Raw genomic sequence first — 20,674 nt, forward strand, 5'->3', positions numbered from 1 at the left:
ATTCCCACTGATTCCCACTGATCAGTTACTAGTCATCCCCTTTAAGAAAGACGATAAATTTGTGGTCAGTAATTATAGTCCAATTTCATTATAATCTTCGCTGTCTAAGGTTTTAGAAAAACTTATTTTCAAGAGAATTATCAAATTTTTGAAGGTATACATGAAGTTTTCGTGAGAACCATAGTATACTATACGCATGCTCTTTTGCATTTAGTTGACAGAGTGGTTCATGGAAATGAAAATCATTCTCAATTAGTTAGTATTTAGGCCTTGGAGTGGTTCAAGAGTTATTTAGTTGATAGAAAACATTTTTTTTTTTTTAACCATGAAAAATGATGATTCAGTTATCAGAGAAGTTAAATGTGGCGTCCCACAAGCAAGGTGACAAGGAAGTCTTTTAGGGCCGCTATTGTTCATTATTTATATAAACGATTTTTATCGTGTATCTGATGACCTCTCTTTTATTGATTTTGCAGATCACCAATATTTGCATAATGATATTTATTTTCTCATTCACAAAATCAATATTGAATTGAAAAAAAAGTGACAAACTGCGTCAGAGCTAATGAGCTATCACTCAATGCTGAAAAGCGGCTTTTTAGTAATACTGTTGATAGTTTACGCAAAATATAGCATGAAATGATTCTCATTTACAAAGAGTATCACATATCAAATTCTTGGGTGTCATTGCAAATTAGATGACAAACTTTCCTTTAAATCACATGTTGATAATGTTTCCAACAGTAATAAATAGATTAAAATTTCATATTCCACATAAATCATTACTTATGTCATATTCGTCGTTAACATTGCCTCATCTTAATTATGGAGTTTTAGTTTGGGGTAACACGAATCAGAATTTATTAGAAAGAGTTTCCCTTTTGCAAAAGAAAGCTCTCCGCGTTATCTGTTATTCCCCTGTACGTTCTCATACAAATTGTTTGCCTCTAAGAAGCTCTTAGAAATTAAAGATTAGTGTTTTTGTTATAGGGCAATTTATGTACAAGTAGGCCATTAGTTTGGTTCCGTCTATTTTTCATTCTATTCCTAAAATATCAATCATATCATGAATATCCCACCAGGCGCTCCAATGAATTTCATTTACCTCTTTTACGAAGGTTTTTTGCTGAAAAATCACTTATTTATGTAGGCCCATCATTGGAATTCTTTGAATCATGACATAAAAATGCCCCATCCATATATTTTTCAAAAGGAGACTGAAGTCCTTTTTATTGCAATCGTATGACTCTAGTAACAGTACTGAACTATATAGCCATTTGGCCTTCTTTATACATAGACTCTACTGACTTACTCACTTTGTCTCCTCTTCGAAGAATTAATTGTATTTTTTTTATGTTTGTTGTCATCTATACTTGCCCAAAGCGTCTAGGAGCAAGCAATAAGAAACAACAAAAGCAACAACAAAAAGAAAGAAAAAAGGCCTCTTCATTTTTTTTTGCTGGGGTTAAAAACAAAAGAACAAAAACGAATTAAAAAAAAAACAAGGGACAAGCTCAGGACCCCCTACCCCCCCCCCCCAAAAAAAGGACAAAACAATAATTGTGAGCCCAAGGGGTTTAAACTCCCTATCCACATCCCCGCCCCCAGTAGATCTGCCACTCACATTTTTTGCTGCCACTTCTCCTCTTTTGAAACGAATGAAAAAAAAAAAGGGGGGGGGGAACAAGCTCCAAGGGGGGGTTGGGGTTAAACTCCCGACCCCCCCCCCCCCACGACAAAACAATAAGGATCCTAAGGGGTTTAAACCACCTAATCCCCCTCCTCCCCCCAGTAGATCTGCCACTAAAACCTCCCCCGCACCAGAGCCCTCTCCCATTTTTTTCTTTTTCCTTTATTATTATTATTATTATTATCATTATCATTATTATCATTATTATTGTTATTATTATTATTATTATTATTATTATTATTATCATTATTATTATTATTATTTTACTTTCTGTTTCCACAATGTCTTATTACTGCACTGGCATTCCATAAGTAGCCATCGTGCAGCTGGCCCTAACAACTTAGCTCTTTATGATTAGATTTGCTCGTTTTTACCTGAATTTAGCAGGCTATGTTTTGCGGCTTCCATAGACAATGCACGTTCGGAAATCGCTAAAAGTAGTCTGAGCGTACTAGATTGGCAACAACATTTGGGCCGACTTGCGCTGTTTACGGGGCATCTCTACAACACGCGTTCCGGCGGCGCGGACTTCGACCACTGATCTCCGGAGATCAGTGACTTCAACCAAAGAGATTCTATATATAGCTAGAACCTCTTTGACTACGAATTCAACCAACTATATAACCCACGCATTGTACGCTCTATTCTAGCATGACCATTTAAGATCGTTAATATCCCGTTGAGCACATGTTCGGGAGATCCTATCTGCTGAAAAATGGCAGCAAAGAAGAGCTTAGAGGTGTTTGTGTCTCGGTTACCGTGGACAGTTGGTGCTCGTAAGTATTGCAGAGGCAGATCTGCTTGTCCCGCTTTCAGTTTTTCAGGTTTTTAGGTGATACGCCAGCCAGTCTGTGTGGCGTATCACCCTACCCCTTAACTGCGGAGAGAAGGGGGGGGGGGGGGGGGGGGGGGGCGGCGGTCTCCGGGGCTACCTACCCCTTAAAGGACAAGTCCACCTTCTTATACATTAGATTAGGATTGAGAGAATGCAGCAATATTAGTAGAACACATCAGTGAAAGTTTGAGGAAAATCGGACCATCCGTTCAGCCCAAAAGTTATGAATATTTCTGCGAAGTCACTGCTGGATGAGAAGACTGTACTAAATTTACAGTGTATGATGTCACATGCGTATTTAGCGAGTGGTATGATGATGTCCAGATGATTGTGTAGTGGTAGCAACGCCTACTCACTAATTAATTATGGTCGAATACGCTATAGGAAATGAAGACATCGAGCACTCTGAGCGTACGTACATTGTAGATTGAATGGTTTTATTAGATCAAGTTGTGGGAGCCAGTCACTGATGTGGCGACGGTGAAATTGTGATACACTCTGCATTTTTACACAAAGAGCAGTCGGTATTTATAGTTATACATGTAACGTTAGAACAGCAGAGAGGTGACTCACCCCTCTGGTATCAGACAGTGAAACAAGTGGTCAGTGTTGACAAGCGGATACCTTGGAATTGTTTTGAAGAGAACCAGCGGGGAGGATAAATGACCCAAGGAGAGAGGAGGAGAGAGAGTGGGAAAGACGGAGAGGTCGAAGCGGTGAGAGAGAGATTGTGAAGGAGAGAAACTGGAGAAAAGTTGAGCTGCTACAGTAGCTCCCCCCTAGTGAGCGTCTTGAAAGGTGAAAGAGAGAGATGGGAACAATAGAAAATGTAAAAGTATGCAGCGAGGCTAGAGCACGTGTAGAAATTACAAAATGTACAGAATGGTTTGGAAAACGTACATGCTAACATTCGTTCAAATGTTAAATTTCATGAACCGTTGTAAGGCATGAAACGCGCTATGTAATCGTATACATGACAATGCCAAAGTGAACGTGGTTCGAGAAATGCGAACGGAACAAATGTCAATTATGCTGAATCGTTTCAAAGCAATGAACTTATCGAATTGTATGCATCATGTACAATTAAAATGCATGGGATTTGGTAATTATGTTTATGAAGTACTGACATGGCCACACAATAATTCTGTCAATGTACATGTTTTCCTTTCAAGATGACGATATAAAAAATAATCACTGGCAGTTTGACGCGTGTCGTTGCAGGCAGTGTTTATAAACCGTGTTATCGCATATCAAAAGGCAACATAGAAATTTAGAGAATTAAAGCATGATCATAGTACAATTGAAATACATGTGCAAGGTGATGCTTACTTGACAGACAAGATATAGTAATCACGAAACACGCAGTGAAATGAGTGTCCAACACGATTGTCCTGCATATGACTGAGTCTTTTTATCGCTTGCGATTATAACATGCTCGGGTAAAGTCCGGCTATCGCGGTTGACGAAGACTAAATGTAGTCAGTACGAAGGAAGTACGTGGCGTGGACGAGAGTCGGGGTGAACGGATGGTCGATGTCGATGTCAGATTGTCAGCTATAACGGTCTCTCGACAGGACAGTGAGTCGCCTGGAGATGTCGTGTTGATACAATGTAGTTGGCAAGTGCGATATGGCCAGCGGCAGCAGCGAGTCGTGCCGGTAGAAGCCGATGCGTGATGTGTTCGAGGTCGAGCCAAAGTTAGGCGGAGGGCGATCGAGAGTTCGTGGCGGTCGATGAGGCAACGGTCGGCGATGTCGAGTCGTATCGTGGCGTTGCGAGAGTTGAGCGATTCGTATCGCGGTGTGTCGTATCGTGTCGAAGCGACAGCTGTTGAGCAATTCGTATCATATCGTGTCGAGAGTTTGAGCGATTCGAATGGCGTCGTGCGGTTGAAGGCGGGTCGATGCTGGCAGGTGTCGGTGTCAGTGCGGCGATAGGCGGTCGTGGATGTCGATCGTGCGTGCCTGCCGAAGGAACCGTCGAAGCGTGCGGCGGGTGAAGTAGACGGCGGCCGGGCGGCATTGTGGCGGGCAAAAACATGCAGCGTGCTCGTTGCGATGGCATGTTCGAAGATGATTGGCGTTGGCGTGGCGGGCGATGTCGTCGTCGACTGCGTTGTGATGTACAAAAGATGAGCGTAAGTGCCGGCGTAAGTGATGGGGTCGAAATCGTCGAATAGATGTCAGTTCGTCATGGGCGCGATGAATTTCCCCGGCAGTAAGCCTAACATGGTTCAGAGAACCAGTTGAGTCGGGGAGTAGCTCGATCATGACTAATGAGAAGTGTGGTTGTAATGTCAATAGGTGTGTCGATGAAATGCGTGCACGAGATCGAGGGAAAGTCCTTTCGGTGAATGTATCCATCTCAAGGTGCAGAGAGGCAGTATAGTGTCGGCAGCCATTGTTGAGGCAAGCTCGGGCGTGGTTGGAGTTGGAGTGGATGTCGTGTCAGTCATGATTGCTGCGTTGTTGTTCGTAATACGGGGTCACCAGTTTAGTGAGTGGGTATGATGATGAGTGTGTAGTGGTAGCAACACCTACTCACTAATTAATTAAGGTCGAATACGCTATAGGAAATGAAGACATCGAGCACTCCGAGCGTACGTACATTGTAGATTGGATGGTTTTATTAGATCGAGTTGTGGGAGCCAGTCACTGATGTGGCGACGGTTAAATTGTGATACACTCTGCATTTTTACACAAAGAGCAGTCGGTATTTATACATGTAGAACAGCAGAGAGGTGACTCGCCCCTCTGGTATCAGACAGTGAAACAAGTGGTCAGTGTTGACAAGCGGTTACCTTGGAATTGTTTTGAAGAGAACCAGCGGGGAGGATAAATGACCCACGGAGAGAGGAGGAGAGAGAGTGGGAAAGACGGAGAGGTCGAAGCGGTGAGAGAGAGATTGTGAAGGAGAGAAACTGGAGAAAAGTTGAGCTGCTACACGTACAACTATATAAGGAAAATAAAAAGAGAATTTCACAAAACTTTACTTTTTGAGTAAGTGCATATTCCTTCGACTTGCTACTGACATATGTTAAGGGTAATATTATTCCCCCTGCCTTCTGAAAGAGAGAAGTCGAGTGTTCTTTTGCTATGCGAGAAAAATGGAAATATGTTGATTTTTCTTTATTCTTTCTTTATATATGTTGTACTCATGTGACATCACAAGCTATAGTAGTCTTTTCATCCAGCCGTGACTGAGTAGAAACTTCAAAAATTCGTAACTTTTTAACAGATTGTCCGATTTTGCTCAAACTCTCAGTGATGTGTTCTACTAATATTAAATGCTGCATTCACTCAACCCACATGTCTATGAAGGTGAACTTGTCCTTTAACTACCACACAGCCCAGTCGCTGTACACACAACGTCGCGACTAACCCCGGGACGCTCCGTGTACACAGTTATACTGTGGGAGCGTCCTGAGTCAATAGAGTGCTATATCGGTAAGCTTGAAAAACATACACAGTCTGTCACAGATTTTCGCACCTCCGTAAGTTTCGAATATCACTAGAAAAAAACTTACTTTTATGCATAAGATTCTTATCTAATTCCTACCATTCGTTCACCTTGTTCTTGTTCACACTGGTCCAATGATCTTGAAAAAACGTTTTTTTTTTTTTACGGCCATATACGGGTCCGTAGTCCTAGTTACCCATCCCATTCACCATTTTCGAAATCAGTTAGCAGTACACTGCGCACGTAAATATTCATGTGCTGGCGGAGTCGCAATGCTTTTAGCCTTCTGACAAGGCCTGTGCGCGCGCACCCACCCAGAAAGCAACGCAATATACAGCGAGAGGGTTTGCCAACAGTATGATATTGATAAGGCCTTGTCACAAAGCTACACGAATTGACCGCCAGCGCATGCGCACAAATTTCAAATCCATTGACTGTATAAGATGTCGTTCTCCCAAGTTCCTCTCGACCGAGTCTTCTTCTTCGTATATACTGTCCAACACCCCTTAGTAGGGGCCAACCGGACAGGGGGTGCGCTGGTGTTAAAGTTGCGCGGAGAGAGAAGTGTGGGGTTTAGTTGCTTTGCTCCTGGATGTATTGTAGGGTTGCTACTTTAAAAGAGTCCTTGCTTGTGATGTTAGAAACTGTTGATGGGAGTGAGTTCCAGTCTATGATTGTTCTTGGAATAAATGAGTATTTATAACAGTTTTTGTTTGTGGCGATTGGGATGAAGCTTGAAGTGGATGATTTCCGGAGAACCCTTCGGACCGGACGCAGGGCTTTTCGAACTGGGATGGATAGGTGACCCGCAAGCGCTTCGCGGAATGTGGTGATGCGGCCTACTCTGCGTCGATGTTTCAGCAGCTCCCAGCCCAGCTCACGCTTCATTTTAGTAACACTACTGTGTCTAGAGTAATCACCTCTAACAAAACGCGCTGCTCTGTTCTGCACTGCTTCCAGTCTGTCTACCAGAGTCTGAGTGTGGGGGTCCCAGACTGTAGAACAATAATCTAGTAATGGTCTAACAAGAGTCTTATATGTCGTATCTTTAATTCTATTGTTACAATCATGACAATTTCGCCTTAGAAATCCTACAACTCTGTTGGCTTTAGCACATGTTCTGTCGACGTGCGCATTCCATGACAAGTCTGATGATATATCAACCCCCAGGTATCTGTGACACTTTGTCTCTATCAATGTGCTGTTGTTTAGTGAGTACTGGTATTTGACCGGGTTTTTTGCATGTGTGATGTGTAAGACATGACTTCTTTGGGCATTGAAGTCCATCTGCCACTTATCCTGCCACTCAGAGTATCTAGGTCTCTCTGTAGGTTTTGTGCATCTTCTACGCTCGAGACCTGTTTGTAGATGATGCAGTCATCAGTGAATAATCGACAGGTGGAGTTTAAGTCATTAGGCAAATCATTAATATATAACAGAAAGTAGAGTGGACCTCTACTCTTAACTCATCAAATCGAGCAGAAAGGGACTATTGCCAGAACCAGAAGTTGAACGCAGTCAGTCTTCAACATTACAACTTCACCTGTAAGCCTTCATATTACAGAATTTTTGCGATTTCATATTGATTTTTAGGCGCTACAATGCGCAGCCCCAACACTGGGTGTTGGGGCTGGTCGCAGTTACGTCGCGACGTACCATGTACAGCAACTGGGCTGTGTATAGTTACCTACCCCTTAACCCCGTCGCGGGGCCCGCGGGGCACTGGTCGCTGCTGCGGTTACCTACCCCTAAACGTTCGTTAGTATTGGTAGTGTGTTGTTTGAAGGTTTGCATGGTGAAGTAAATGAGGAAGAAAGATTTGCGGTGACACCATGTGTATGTAGTCCTTAATCGGATCGCTGTTTGGCAGAAGAGCCTAGAAAGAGGAGAAACGAAGAGGGAAGCGACATATGGGGGTTGTGAGGAGGGCAGAAAGTGAAGAGTGGGAGACAGTAATGGGCTAGAGGTTGAAGTTGCACTAGTGGAGACGGTAGAGAAAGGAACACAGAGAGTGGTAAGGAAGAATAGTGTGAGAATCAAGTAGGATGTTCGGACATCGTTAGAAGGGGAAAGATGAAATAGAAGGGAAGAGGAAGAGGAAGGAGTTGAATGTTGGAGAATCATGGATATAGGGGAGAGCAGTAAAGATTCATGAAACCAAGAGAAGAAAAACGAAGTCGGCGAACAGTGTGGCTATGGAATGCGGAATCAATGGAGAAAGGACGAATAATCCCTCGAAGGAAGGGTAAGTAGAGGAGAGATGAGAATATGTTGATAGAAGGGAGATAGAGAGAGAGAGAGAGAGGCGGAGGGGGGGGGGGGGGGGCAAAGAAAAGAAGTAGAAAAGAACAAATTGAAATTCAATACGTAAATCAGAGGGAGCTAGTATGGATCCTAGAATGAAATGCTGCTGAGAGGGAGAAAAAAAAAAAACAATTGGAAAGGAAAATTGATGACAGTTAAGTCCTGAAAAGGTTCCTGTGGGAGAAAAGCAAAAATAAGAAATCAAAATGAGGTTAAAGTGTAGACCTGAGGAGAGAAGACAAGAGAAATAACCTGTGGAGAAATGTGTAAATTAAGTAGTGGTCCTGAAAAGGACCGTTGGGTTGTATGGAAGGAAGAAATAAAACAAAAAGAAGAAAGAAGAGAACAGAACAGAAAAGAAAAGAAAAGATAAGTAGTGTAGAAACGACAAAAGTGTAGAGAGAGAGAGAGAGAGGAAAGAGAAATGAAACACTGAGTAAAGGTGCTAGTGAAAGTAGCGCAAGAAATCTAGTTATAAGAATAACTAGGAGAACCGAGGAACTTGACGTTTCGGGCAGGTTGACTGTCCTTCGTCTGACGAAGAGACAGTGAGAGAGAGATTGTGAAGGAGAGAAACTGGAGAAAAGTTGAGCTGCTACACGTACAACTATATAAGGAAAATAAAAAGAGAATTTCACAAAACTTTACTTTTTGAGTAAGTGCATATTCCTTCGACTTGCTACTGACATATGTTAAGGGTAATATTATTCCCCCTGCCTTCTGAAAGAGAGAAGTCGAGTGTTCTTTTGCTATGCGAGAAAAATGGAAATATGTTGATTTTTCTTTATTCTTTCTTTATATATGTTGTACTCATGTGACATCACAAGCTATAGTAGTCTTTTCATCCAGCCGTGACTGAGTAGAAACTTCAAAAATTCGTAACATTTTAACAGATTGTCCGATTTTGCTCAAACTCTCAGTGATGTGTTCTACTAATATTAAATGCTGCATTCACTCAACCCACATGTCTATGAAGGTGAACTTGTCCTTTAACTACCACACAGCCCAGTCGCTGTACACACAACGTCCCGACTAACCCCGGGACGCTCCGTGTACACAGTTATACTGTGGGAGCGTCCTGAGTCAATAGAGTGCTATATCGGTAAGCTTGAAAAACATACACAGTCTGTCACAGATTTTCGCACCTCCGTAAGTTTCGAATATCACTAGAAAAAAACTTACTTTTATGCATAAGATTCTTATCTAATTCCTACCATTCGTTCACCTTGTTCTTGTTCACACTGGTCCAATGATCTTGAAAAAACGTTTTTTTTTTTTTTACGGCCATATACGGGTCCGTAGTCCTAGCTCCCCATCCCATTCACCATTTTCGAAATCAGTTTGCAGTACACTGCGCACGTAAATATTCATGTGCTGGCGGAGTCGCAATGCTTTTAGCCTTCTGACAAGGCCTGTGCGCGCGCACCCACCCAGAAAGCAACGCAATATACAGCGAGAGGGTTTGCCAACAGTATGATATTGATAAGGCCTTGTCACAAAGCTACACGAATTGACCGCCAGCGCATGCGCACAAATTTCAAATCCATTGACTGTATAAGATGTCGTTCTCCCAAGTTCCTCTCGACCGAGTCTTCTTCTTCGTATATACTGTCCAACACCCCTTAGTAGGGGCCAACCGGACAGGGGGTGCGCTGGTGTTAAAGTTGCGCGGAGAGAGAAGTGTGGGGTTTAGTTGCTTTGCTCCTGGATGTATTGTAGGGTTGCTACTTTAAAAGAGTCCTTGCTTGTGATGTTAGAAACTGTTGATGGGAGTGAGTTCCAGTCTATGATTGTTCTTGGAATAAATGAGTATTTATAACAGTTTTTGTTCGTGGCGATTGGGATGAAGCTTGAAGTGGATGATTTCCGGAGAACCCTTCGGACCGGACGCAGGGCTTTTCGAACTGGGATGGATAGGCGACCCGCAAGCGCTTCGCGGAATGTGGTGATGCGGCCTACTCTGCGTCGATGTTTCAGCAGCTCCCAGCCCAGCTCACGCTTCATTTTAGTAACACTACTGTGTCTAGAGTAATCACCTCTAACAAAACGCGCTGCTCTGTTCTGCACTGCTTCCAGTCTGTCTACCAGAGTCTGAGTGTGGGGGTCCCAGACTGTAGAACAATAATCTAGTAATGGTCTAACAAGAGTCTTATATGTCGTATCTTTAATTCTATTGTTACAATCATGACAATTTCGCCTTAGAAATCCTACAACTCTGTTGGCTTTAGCACATGTTCTGTCGACGTGCGCATTCCATGACAAGTCTGATGATATATCAACCCCCAGGTATCTGTGACACTTTGTCTCTATCAATGTGCTGTTGTTTAGTGAGTACTGGTATTTGACCGGGTTTTTTGCATGTGTGATGTGTAAGACATGACTTCTTTGGGCATTGAAGTCCATCTGCCACTTATCCTGCCACTCAGAGTATCTAGGTCTCTCTGTAGGTTTTGTGCATCTTCTACGCTCGAGACCTGTTTGTAGATGATGCAGTCATCAGTGAATAATCGACAGGTGGAGTTTAAGTCATTAGGCAAATCATTAATATATAACAGAAAGTAGAGTGGACCTCTACTCTTAACTCATCAAATCGAGCAGAAAGGGACTATTGCCAGAACCAGAAGTTGAACGCAGTCAGTCTTCAACATTACAACTTCACCTGTAAGCCTTCATATTACAGAATTTTTGCGATTTCATATTGATTTTTAGGCGCTACAATGCGCAGCCCCAACACTGGGTGTTGGGGCTGGTCGCAGTTACGTCGCGACGTACCATGTACAGCAACTGGGCTGTGTATAGTTACCTACCCCTTAACCCCGTCGCGGGGCCCGCGGGGCACTGGTCGCTGCTGCGGTTACCTACCCCTAAACGTTCGTTAGTATTGGTAGTGTGTTGTTTGAAGGTTTGCATGGTGAAGTAAATGAGGAAGAAAGATTTGCGGTGACACCATGTGTATGTAGTCCTTAATCGGATCGCTGTTTGGCAGAAGAGCCTAGAAAGAGGAGAAACGAAGAGGGAAGCGACATATGGGGGTTGTGAGGAGGGCAGAAAGTGAAGAGTGGGAGACAGTAATGGGCTAGAGGTTGAAGTTGCACTAGTGGAGACGGTAGAGAAAGGAACACAGAGAGTGGTAAGGAAGAATAGTGTGAGAATCAAGTAGGATGTTCGGACATCGTTAGAAGGGGAAAGATGAAATAGAAGGGAAGAGGAAGAGGAAGGAGTTGAATGTTGGAGAATCATGGATATAGGGGAGAGCAGTAAAGATTCATGAAACCAAGAGAAGAAAAACGAAGTCGGCGAACAGTGTGGCTATGGAATGCGGAATCAATGGAGAAAGGACGAATAATCCCTCGAAGGAAGGGTAAGTAGAGGAGAGATGAGAATATGTTGATAGAAGGGAGATAGAGAGAGAGAGAGAGGCGGAGGGGGGGGGGGGGGGGGGCAAAGAAAAGAAGTAGAAAAGAACAAATTGAAATTCAATACGTAAATCAGAGGGAGCTAGTATGGATCCTAGAATGAAATGCTGCTGAGAGGGAGAAAAAAAAAAAACAATTGGAAAGGAAAATTGATGACAGTTAAGTCCTGAAAAGGTTCCTGTGGGAGAAAAGCAAAAATAAGAAATCAAAATGAGGTTAAAGTGTAGACCTGAGGAGAGAAGACAAGAGAAATAACCTGTGGAGAAATGTGTAAATTAAGTAGTGGTCCTGAAAAGGACCGTTGGGTTGTATGGAAGGAAGAAATAAAACAAAAAGAAGAAAGAAGAGAACAGAACAGAAAAGAAAAGAAAAGATAAGTAGTGTAGAAACGACAAAAGTGTAAGAGAGAGAGAGAGAGGAAAGAGAAATGAAACACTGAGTAAAGGTGCTAGTGAAAGTAGCGCAAGAAATCTAGTTATAAGAATAACTAGGAGAACCGAGGAACTTGACGTTTCGGGCAGGTTGACTGTCCTTCGTCTGACGAAGGACAGTCAACCTGCCCGAAACATTTCATTCAGCATTTCATTCTAGGATCCATACTAGCTCCCTCTGATTTACGTATTGAATTTCAATTTGTTCTTTTCTACTTCTTTTCTTTGCCCCCCCCCCCTCCGCCTCTCTCTCTCTCTCTATCTCCCTTCTATCAACATATTCTCATCTCTCCTCTACTTACCCTTCCTTCGAGGGATTATTCGTCCTTTCTCCATTGATTCCGCATTCCATAGCCACACTGTTCGCCGACTTCGTTTTTCTTCTCTTGGTTTCATGAATCTTTACTGCTCTCCCCTATATCCATGATTCTCCAACATTCAACTCCTTCCTCTTCCTCTTCCCTTCTATTTCATCTTTCCCCTTCTAACGATGTCGGAACATCCTACTTGATTCTCACACTATTCTTCCTTACCACTCTCTGTGTTCCTTTCTCTACCGTCTCCACTAGTGCAACTTCAACCTCTAGCCCATTACTGTCTCCCACTCTTCACTTTCTGCCCTCCTCACAACCCCCATATGTCGCTTCCCTCTTCGTTTCTCCTCTTTCTAGGCTCTTCTGCAAAACAGCGATCCGATTAAGGACTACATACACATAGTATTGGTAGGCCCTAAGTCTAAATATTAAAGGGGAATACTGAAGAAATAAAATTATATATGAAGTCAAAGAGTGGGACACATAGAACAATTTGTCGTTTACATCGTTTAAAATGACCTTTTTGAAGTGGAGTTAGAGGATATTGAAGATTTACACCTGTCACCCCCTGAAATCTAGGTTAGGCTCATTCAATAGAAATCAAAAAATGTTCTACGTTCTTCAAAAGAACTGTCATTGCAAAGTAAAAAACCACAAAATCATACCTTGTGCCTTGGAACTTCAAAAATATGATTTTAATCAGTAAAACTGACCCCGAAATTTCATTACAGTATGCAAGAAATTACGTGTTGATTTTTTGACCACAAACCACTGCCGATATCGCGCGATAGCTAGCTAGCTGTGATCGAACCTTGCGCGTGTCAGTATTTTTAAATGTGCGCTCTGAAATCTACGTCGTCTGCTACGTCACCGCTCAGCGCCTGCTAGTGACGGGTGCGCGTCCACGGCATCATGGAGTCCCGTTTCGCACAAGGCATCGCCTGAAGTACCGGCTGGCAGACTATGCTGTACTCGTTTATTTGCAGGGTGGCCTAGCGGCGCTGCGTTCGGCGTCATGCGATGCGTATGCAAAAGTCAAATCGCTCGTTACCGATACGCGTGCATGTGTCAACGGCTACCCACGGAGGTGGAAGGAATTTCTGAATAACTAACGTTAGACTAAGTTAGATTTTTTTTTTTGGTGGAATTCAACAAATTTAAATTAATGACGATGAAAAGGAGGCAAGTTTGTTGCATGGCATTTGTACGTTTGTATGCAAACTTCAATGTATACAACTCCTATAGACGCATGCACGGGTTTGATCCCGCCCGCGCGGAGAAAATGCAACCACACGCAAACTTTGACTCAAGATCGACTGAAAATTGTCTTGCAGTGCCCTACTTTCAGCTGCAACACACTCGTTGTGCTGGCTAGCGCAGCTTAGGTTGTGCATTGAAGAAATCGTACATCACCTAAGCTTTCGAAAAATGTCAAACAAAATAATGAAGTTTGCATTTAATATAGGTAAATAGACAAACAAAGACAAAACTTAATGAACTTTCGCTGCAAATTTGGTACGATACGTCACGAATCATCGCAATTTGCGCTGAAATTCCGGCTTTCCAAAGGCAACTGTCACCTTCGCTGGTAAGTGAAAATCCTGTATTTTCGATATGTACCGAAAAATGCCTGTTCACACAAAGTGAAAACTAATATCCTTCCACTTTTCCATTGACACATGCACTAAAAATTTGCAGCGATAGCACAACGATCATCCCGCATACAACACGTATGCCTATGGGGGGGGATACAGTGACGCACAGCGTACATTGAATTTCGGTGCATATACGCGGCAGTGGCAGCTAGGGCCATTGGCGGTGCCTATCTAGGTCACAGCGTAAATTTCGAGGCTTTGCCGATGACGTCATGGGTTGAAGGGAATCGCGCAAGGTCTCGAGCGCCGCAGGCCCCCGCGCGCATAGTGCATGCATTGTATTATACAAGTTGTTGTAGATAGTATTTGCATAAGTTTTGAAAGTTTGTTTTTCGATAATGCGCGACATCGTACGTTAAGGCCAGTGATGATCAGGATGATTTCTTGGTGGAATTTGAATGTGGAAGCGGTGATGAACTGAGTGATACAGTACACACGAGTGATGATAGCGATGAGAAACGAGTGATGATGACCCTGGTGAAGTTGGAGAGATAGATGTTGATGACGAGCCGCACGGCGGGGCGCAGGAGGGAGACGCTGCGGGCGAGCTAGTGGGGAAGGCCCAGGGCGGTCTGGTTGAAGCGGACGGACTTAGTGGAGATTGGCAATACGAGCCCTTGCCACACGGCAGGCCAGGGGACAATGTTGGTGACGCAGGACCAATGCCAGATAGGCTTCAAAATTTAGATTGGTAAGAGTTGTTTTTATTCTGAACTGAAAATGAATCGAGCTTAGTGCTGACCTGAACTCGTACTTCAGAGCAGCAGTAGGCCTAACTGAACACAGCCCAGTCGCTAGCCCTATAGGTAGCGCAGTGTCTGGTCGGGCTACGTATTATATCTTATCACATCACACTCACTCCGTACTCCCATTCACAGCTCATCAGCATTCTATCCAGCTAGGTACCCTCACAAATTCACTGCACGATCCATTCATTACTTCACCGAGTCCATCAAAGTTTTATCACTATCAATGAAAATCGCAGTGCTCTGTATCGTTTATTTTATCACCAGATAGGCCGGCCGGCCTAGTCAAGACTTCGACTTAGTCGATGCCCGCACATTGCGTGGTATCTAGTATAAGCGATCCACGTACGCCGAATGTTTCGCGAGGTTTTTTAAAAAAATTTTCGCGAACCTGGTGCTTTTTGCGAATTTAAAAAAACGAGAAAATATTAACTCTTTTTCCGTATATATTTCCGCCTTCCGTAGTGTACTCCCAATACTCCACAACCACGAATTTAAGCACTCGCGAAATTATTGGCAAGTCCCGATTCGCGAAAAAAAAAGACTCGCTAAATGTATGGTGTACACAGCTGTAGTATTACCGAGGAACTGCTGATATAGTACATTGTACGTACCAAAGAGGTACGAAGCCCAGACTTCTCCGCTCTTTGATGCATGGAGACTACTGCACTGCGACATATATGTAGGCCTACGCGGCCGGTGATGGGCGCATGAATGTGATTAAATAAATAAATAAATAAAGTACATTTATAATGCGCCGTATCTATCATTAATGATACTCTCGGCGCATGAGAGCATGCGTACTTCAACACATACTGTGTACAACCATCCAAACCAAGTCCACATGATAATACATTAACATTAACAAAAACTACAATTAAACAAATATGATTTCACTAGAGTCTTGAAGTGAGAATACGAAGTTTCCTGACGGATGTTAAGTGGGAGACTGTTCCACAGATAAGGTCCAATGTATGAGAAAGACCGTGCCCCCCAACTGTGATGTATGCGTGGAATGTGAAGCAGACGAGAGGTTGAGGAGCGTAGTTGCCTTGGTGGAGTGTAGGGTTGTATTAAGTCCTGGATGTATTGTGGAGCTGTGCCATGTAGTGCTTGGTAAACAAGAAGGAGAATCTTGAATTGGATGCGGGCATTGACCGGAAGCCAGTGGAGCTTCTTGAGGATGGGTGAGATGTGGGATGATGACTTGCTTAGCGTGACCAGTCTGGCAGCGGAGTTTTGAAGGCGTTGAAGTCGGTTGATTTGATAATCAGGGAGGTTGGCGAATATTGAATTACAGAAGTCTAGTCTTGACGATATGAGAGAGTGCACAACCATTTCCGTTGCTTTTTGGGAAAGAAACTTACGGATTTGTGAAAGGTTTCGCAGTTGATATCTTACTGACTTAGTGACACATGATACATGACTATTAAGAGTCATGTTGCGATCCAAGATGACACCAAGATTTCTGCAGCTCTCCTTTGGCTGCTGCACAGTGCCTGCGATGATGACAGAGGGTGTATGAACTTTGTTTATCATTCCCCTGGAACCAAGAAGTATGACCTCAGACTTGGATCCATTGAGTTTCAGGTTGTTGTCTGTCATCCAAGCGCGGATGTCCGTCACACAATCTTCCAGCTGACTGACAGCAGCAAGGAGGTTCTCATCTTTGGGTGGACATGCGATGAAAAGTTGGATGTCATCAGCATAGCAATGATAATCTACCTTGTGAGAGCGGATCAGTTCTCCGAGTGGCTGGATATACACAGAAAACAGGAGCGGGCCGCAAACAGAACCTTGCGGAACACCATATTTGAGATTCGTTGCACTTGACTGAACTTCCCCTATGGATACATGCTGTTGACGGTTGGAAAGATATGACCGGAACCAGTTCAGGGCTTTACCAGTCACTCCAAAAGTGCTGAGTAAGTCAAGGAGCGTTGTGTGGCGGACAGTATCAAACGCTGCTGAAATGTCGAGCATCACAACAACAATCAGGTTTCCATTGTCCATCTCATGTAAGACAAAGTCACTCAGCCCAGCCATCAGAGTTTCGACACTATGATGGCTCCTGTATGCTGACTGACGATTATCGAGTACGTTGTTGGATGATAAGTGCTCATTTAGACGACAGAAAACTGCACGCTCGATAACCTTGGAGAGAAATGGTAGATTGGAAACTGGTCTGTAATTATGCAACGAGTTTCGATCCAAGCCGGCCTTTTTCAGCACCGGCCTGACAATGGCAGTCTTGAGGGAATCAGGCACGACACCTTTCTCAAAGCTAGAATTGATGATGTTCGTGATGGTTGGAATCATGACTGGCGTACATTTCTTCAGGAGATGCGTAGGCATAGGATCCAACTTACAGGACTTTGTGGCTGACTTTGCAATGAGTGATTGCACTTCATCAGGACTGACAGGATGAAGGGATTCCAGGACACTTGTGATATGAACTAGGGATGGACGTTCAGTTTGAGATCCTGATCTAGTAGCCAGAGCTGAACAAACCAATTCAACTCTCTGCTGATAAAACAGACTGAACTCATTAACAAGACACTGGACATCTTCATATCCAGGAAGGATTGAATCTGCCTTCCTGTTCAGAAGTTCATCAGTTAGACGAAATAATCTCTTGGAATCCTGCGCACAGTCATCCACAAGGTCATTGTAGTAGCTAATCTGATTGATCGACTATGAAGCACCACTACAGGCACTAGGCCTGACAACTTCTGTATTCGTGGCCTAAATAACACGTAACAGACTCTATTTAAACGAAGAAATGTGTGATTTCACAGGAGACTTTCACAGAAAACAATTTTATTTCATTTTTTATGACATTCTGATTAAAAAATGTCTTGGGATTTCGGGTTACGAGCCGCGACATCTCGCTCTCATCAAGATCATACAAGCTTAGGCTGTTGTGTGATACTTCCGTGTTTGCCCTTCAACCCATGACGTCATGGACACGCCCCCAAAATAACCACGGATCTTCCAATTGAGCATGACTCGGGAAACAATTTTTCTAAGCAGCCATTCTCCAAAACGCAATTTTCTAAATGGATGAATTAAAGGCCGCTGTGTTTACAATGCTCTAAGTTTGAAATGGGGGAATAATCCAACAAAATATGCGTTTCCTTTAGTATTCTGCTTCAATTGTGATTGTACGAATCCATTCTTTGGCAATTGTGCACTTTACGGCCCTATATTATCGGTACCTCATTCGCCGTATGCTAAGGTGATATCCCATAAACCATTCCGCACTGAGTAGCTGGCAAGCTTCTCTTGCTGTATGGAACGCTGTTTGACAAGTTATATAAGGTTGTAGGTATTATGGTACGGGCCTATGATGTAATACCTAACAATTACTCACCGAGTGGCTAACGGGACTTGAAGCTGAAGGCACCACCAGCAGGAGTGGTAGCCGACCGTATGACAGTAGTGTATGGACTGTAGAAAGCACCAGGGCACCAGTAGAGGTGAACAGTGTCCTTGAAATGGGTATTGCACTTCCCGAAATGATATTAAATAATATGGACTAACTCCGAATGCACTTTGGGTGTCCGAAGACGACAGTGTCCCATATAAATATGTACAAATGATCCAGCGACAGCGTGGAGTAGCCTCCGGGTGCCGCGGCTAGCACAAGCGAGGGTAGAATCCACCGCTGGAGCGCTGGGTCGAAGAACTGCGAGGTCCCTGATAGAGTCTGCACACCACCGACAGCACGCTAGCAGGACCGATGCAGCGATGTAACGACGCGAATCGCGTTGAATGCAGCTACGTAGAAAATTCCCAGGTTGTAGTGTAGAGCATGAAGAAAGGGCGAGTCGCGATACAAAAAGGAGCGAATGTCGCGAGGTATGAAATCCGAGGAAGTGTAATATTCCGTATGAAATGTAATAATCCGTAAGAAATGACAGTCCACGGCGCGAGGTATCGTGCGCGAGAAAAGACGTGGGAAGTATACGGACGTGATATGCGGACGTGAGTGACTCCAACGATTAGAACGTGCTCTCAGGATGAAAGCTAATCGTGATGTGAGGCAGCGTGTAAAATGAAACAGCGTGGTCGGAGAAAACGTGTCACGGACAGGAGCTTTGAGAGTGGTAATTGGCTGGTGAAAGTGTACAGCTCGCCACTAATTGGTAGGTTGTTTCCGTGACAGCAAAACAAGGGGTGTGTTTATGAAAATCCGACTACTGTTGGAATGTGAAATACGCGTACCTCGGCACGATGACAAAGGCGGAGAATGTAGTGCGCACCTGTCATGTGTCGGCGCACAAAGAAAGTTCGCGTGGATGTTGACAAAATACTGGGGTCGCCAGACAGCGTAATTTACAACAGCCAGAATGCCAGACAATATGATACATAGTAGAAAACCGCTACAAGGTCACTAAAAGCCCGCCTCACTCACGGCGCTTCTGCGGAGCTAGCTGATCGCGCTTACCAACCACGGGGCCACGGGGCCATGCGGGCGAGGCTTGCGCTAGTGTGTGTGTGTGTGTGTCCATGTAGTGGCTGCCCGTAAATCGGTAGCTATACACACTTCGCACGGCATCTGGTAGACTGTGTAGACGAAATAAACACTAACAGACTGATGAATCGAGATAAGATTTTGTGTTTTTTTCATTATTATTTTCCAGAATAATTCCGCCAAGGCCGCAGCTGACATATGCCCTCCGCAATAGGTTAAATTAGTGATGCCCTGCTTAATATATCACGCAAAATTCATTCATTTAAAATCATGATTGAAGCACGGAAGTTTACCACTCGTTGCGTTCCAGTTGTGTGCCAATCAATGCACAACTCGTGCTCGATGACGCCGCGCCGCACAGGCAGCAGGGAAGGGCGTTAGAGCAACCATGTGGCGTACTGTAAGATCTTTCATCACGCACACGCACGTTGACACATTCACACACACTGCATGCATCCCAACACAAAATCTCACACACATGTACACAGTACAGTGCCGGAAGACCCGCTGTCGAACCGCGGTGCCTGATAGGAACTTGAATTTGCACGCACTGCTCGATTAGGGTAAAATCTCGCAACGATAATATAGGGCCGTAAAGTGCACAATTGCCCATTCTTTTATTCTTTGTTTTTTATTCTTCTTTCTTTCTGCCATATGTTATCACTGTATCTCAACAATGTCCGTGCAATTCATACAGCCATGTCAGTCACAGAGACAGAGTCAAGTCTAAACGAATGTTAGAGATTGTAATTTGTCAGTACTTACGGTGATCCGATGGATTTGGAAATGATTCGAGTCCTGATCGCAATAGGCATGACCATACAGGTTTCATCTGTGTTTAGAGACATTGGCCGTGTGATGTTTGGATTCTCATCGTAGAAAAGGGAGTCCTATCGGCTTGTGCCGAAAGGGTGGGTTGGGTGGTGGCGCATCGCGTTAATGGGAACACCACCCTTCGTCCAAAGCCCCCCCCCCCCCCCCCCCCCGCTTTTGCCGAAAGGGTGTGTTGGGAGCGTTGTACTATTAAGACGAGTTTTGAATTTATATTTAACCTTCAAACAACCATTTCAAAGAGGCTATCGTCCGGATCTAATATTTAGTTCGTCCAATGTTCATTTGGTCCAGTATCCATTTGGTCTAATATCTGTTTTTGTTTTACATTACAGGGCATGGAACATGTGGATAATCAGTGGCTTATAGTCCAACTGCTGGGGGTGCTGGCCTGGCACCATGGCCATGGGGGAGGGGTGAGGGACCCTAAACTTTACCCTAATCTTATTTCATGTGTATGAACATCTGGGGTGGTATTCTGAAATCCTTCCTAGGAAGAAATTTCTTCCTAAGTCA

General features: G+C 43.9%; 1 protein-coding gene across 1 annotated transcript in view; it reads left to right on the forward strand.

The window, feature by feature from the left end:
- Positions 1 to 2,276: 2,276 nt before the first annotated feature.
- The window catches only part of LOC139733139 (SRA stem-loop-interacting RNA-binding protein, mitochondrial-like), a 47,479-nt gene continuing 29,081 nt past the window's right edge, over positions 2,277 to 20,674 (forward strand). Inside the window, exon 1 of the mRNA XM_071643979.1 lies at positions 2,277 to 2,466. Coding sequence (XP_071500080.1) covers positions 2,406 to 2,466 — 61 coding nt within the window. The 5' untranslated portion in view covers positions 2,277 to 2,405. The remainder of the gene's footprint in view (positions 2,467 to 20,674) is intronic.

This window comes from Diadema antillarum, unplaced genomic scaffold (genome assembly GCF_040938485.1).
Source record: "Diadema antillarum isolate AM-2024a unplaced genomic scaffold, OU_Dant_1.0 seq00000461_RagTag, whole genome shotgun sequence".
Classification (NCBI taxonomy): Eukaryota; Metazoa; Echinodermata; class Echinoidea; order Diadematoida; family Diadematidae; genus Diadema; species Diadema antillarum.